Source organism: Nanorana parkeri, unplaced genomic scaffold (assembly GCF_000935625.1).
Source record: "Nanorana parkeri isolate BGI_ZX_2015 unplaced genomic scaffold, ASM93562v1 scaffold46, whole genome shotgun sequence".
In the NCBI taxonomy this organism is placed as follows: Eukaryota; Metazoa; Chordata; class Amphibia; order Anura; family Dicroglossidae; genus Nanorana; species Nanorana parkeri.
Window position 1 is genome coordinate 1,345,448 of NW_017306314.1, and position 2,521 is coordinate 1,347,968.

Here is a 2,521-nt window from a genome sequence, read left to right on the forward strand (position 1 = left end):
AAGAGTGTTTACAATCTATGAGAGCAGAGATGTAGCTTCTAATGTGCTCACCCAGACAGATTTGTATTAGGGAGGAGTGATGCAGCTTTCTACCCCCACCATGCATTATTCAGCTGTGTGGTTTCCAACTTTCAGCTATGACCGCCTGCTTCGGATCCGAGCTCTCCGCTGGGAGTACGGCAGCGTGTTACCAAATGCTCTGCGGTTCCAAATGTCTGCCGAAGAGGTTTGTTACTTCTTTTTCCACAGATAAGCAAAACATGCTCTTTAGCTTAAGTGTGTCGGTGTGTGACTGGGAAGCCACTCCCGCAGCTAGCTTATCTCATGGGAACAGTAGAGGCGGACTGAAAATCCAGCTTTACCCCCCCAGAATAATTGACAAGGGTGTGCACTTGTTATTGGTATTGAATGTGTTCAGTGATATGGTTTGGGTGATGTTTCTGTCATATTGTAATTCATCTTAAATATACACTAACCCCAGCCCTGCAGGGATCAAGGAAACTGCAGGAGTGTGCTGATACCTTCTGTCAGGCTGGCGGGGAATGTACTGTAAACCGTCTGTCAGGCTGGCGAGGAGTACATTGTAAACCTTCTGCCAGTCCTGGTGGGGTGTGTTTGTTGTGATGTCTGCTTTGTCAGTGTGTGTGTGTGTGTGTGTATTGCAGTGTTTCTCAATCTTTGTTAATTCATGGCACCCCTTTTAAAGTTTGTAAAATCTCAGAGCACCCTAGTTTAAAATGTAAAAAAATGAGGTGTGGTCCCTCCAAAATCTATACCGGCCCTTATCCTACGCAAGGGGCCAGGTATGATTTTTAAGGGGGAACACCAAGCAAAACCGCAAAAAAATGTGGGGTTCACATTCTGCTTCACATCAGAGTTCCCCTTTACATCAAGAGCTCACCTTCTTATTAGGAGCCCCTCTTTACATTAGACTCCCCCTTTTTCACATCAGGAGCCCCCCTTCACATCAGAAGCACTCTTCTCATTGGAGGAATGACGATGTAAACATTGAGAGGCTGGTGTATTGTAATGTCTGCTCTGTCACTAGCCCCAGTCATGTGACTTTTTAAGTTACTCTGAAAGAATGAATTTACTGCTTACGCCTCAGGTAACCTGCAGATGTTAAAGAAAACGTGTCCTGAGAGAAATGCCATTGCTGACCCTTTCTTATGTCCGTTTCCTGGCCGGCATGCTGCTCCAGTGCTCTCAGTACTTTGAATGTACCTTAGCTGTAACACATCTACTGATCAGATATTCTAACTGCCTGCTGCGTGTTTGTTGAGGAGCTGTGACTGAGACGTTGGAAGGCAGATACAGCCAGGCAATTAGCAATTTCAGAAGCAGGTTATATTGAGTTTCACAGGAAAACACATTTGAGGGGATTTATCAGAATCTGGAGCAGTTGCCAATGGCAACCAATCAGCACCTCTCTTCAGTTTGCTCAGGTAAGATTTGATAATGAGACAGATAAGCTGATTGGCTGCAGTGCAAATCTGCTCCAGCTTTGATAAATTCCCCTCATTAATGTATTGAATGATAATGGAAAGATTGCACCTGATTAGAACAAAGCACTGGGTGTCAGTTTGATGGCTGTGGGAGCAGATAGTGTGAAGTGAGACGAGGAAAGAAAGCTCTTACTGTACCAATGTGCTGAGCAGTGTGCGTATCGGGTGATCATTATGGGATCGTATTCTATGTGTACCCGGCTTTACTGAACACATAGAACACACAGACCATAGCTATAATGTAAGGTGACAAGAGTTGACTTTCAGTACTATGGGGTCATATACACCTAGCATCAGATATATATTTCATGTTAAGTGCATGCAGGATACTTAGTGTGTAACACTTCCATGTATTTGTTACCTCTGACAGAAATCACAGTACTCTCCTGGCATTGCCTTCATCTGCTTTTCTTATTAGACTACCAGTGCCATCTTTGTTCAGGCACTATCTAGGGTCAGCATCTATTTCCTTGACTGAGATGCCGCTCTAGGATGACGGTCAAGTAAATCCTGCAGTTCCTTGCTGCGTTCACAAAAGTCTGACACAGATCAGCCCCTGCTGCATCCACTCACCTGGTGACTTGTTACAATATTTTAGTATTGGGTGAGGGGAGTCTGAGGAAATGCTTCCTCCTGCTGCAGCAGACTTGTGACATCTCAAGCTAGGCAAAGTCATGGGACTGGAGCGCAATGACTGCTTTTTAAGATAAAAGTTGTAGGTTTGTTTTTTCTCATTATACTGTTGCCCTTATATTGACATTTCAGGAATTTATAAAGTTTTTACATAGGCATCTCCAACAACTTCTTTAACTGTCAATTAACCAGGTGTAGGCAGCCTCTGCACTCCAGCTGTGGTAAAACTACAATTCCCATTGCAGTGCCTCGGGATTTGCAGCTTGTACCAGTCACCACAGCTGGAGTGCCAGGATTACTTACCCCCGAGTTGGACTTGTCAATTCAGTGACTGGCATGTGGCTACACAAGAAGGCTGTTTTTGGATCCTTTGATAAAGGGGG

At 44.5% G+C, this 2,521-nt stretch overlaps 1 protein-coding gene across 1 annotated transcript in view; it reads left to right on the forward strand.

Annotated features, from left to right (window-relative positions):
- Positions 1-2,521, forward strand: part of GINS1 (GINS complex subunit 1) — a 13,172-nt gene that overhangs the window by 5,039 nt on the left and 5,612 nt on the right. Inside the window, exon 4 of the mRNA XM_018573090.1 lies at positions 136-226. Within this exon, the coding sequence (XP_018428592.1) occupies positions 136-226 (91 nt within the window). The remainder of the gene's footprint in view (positions 1-135; positions 227-2,521) is intronic.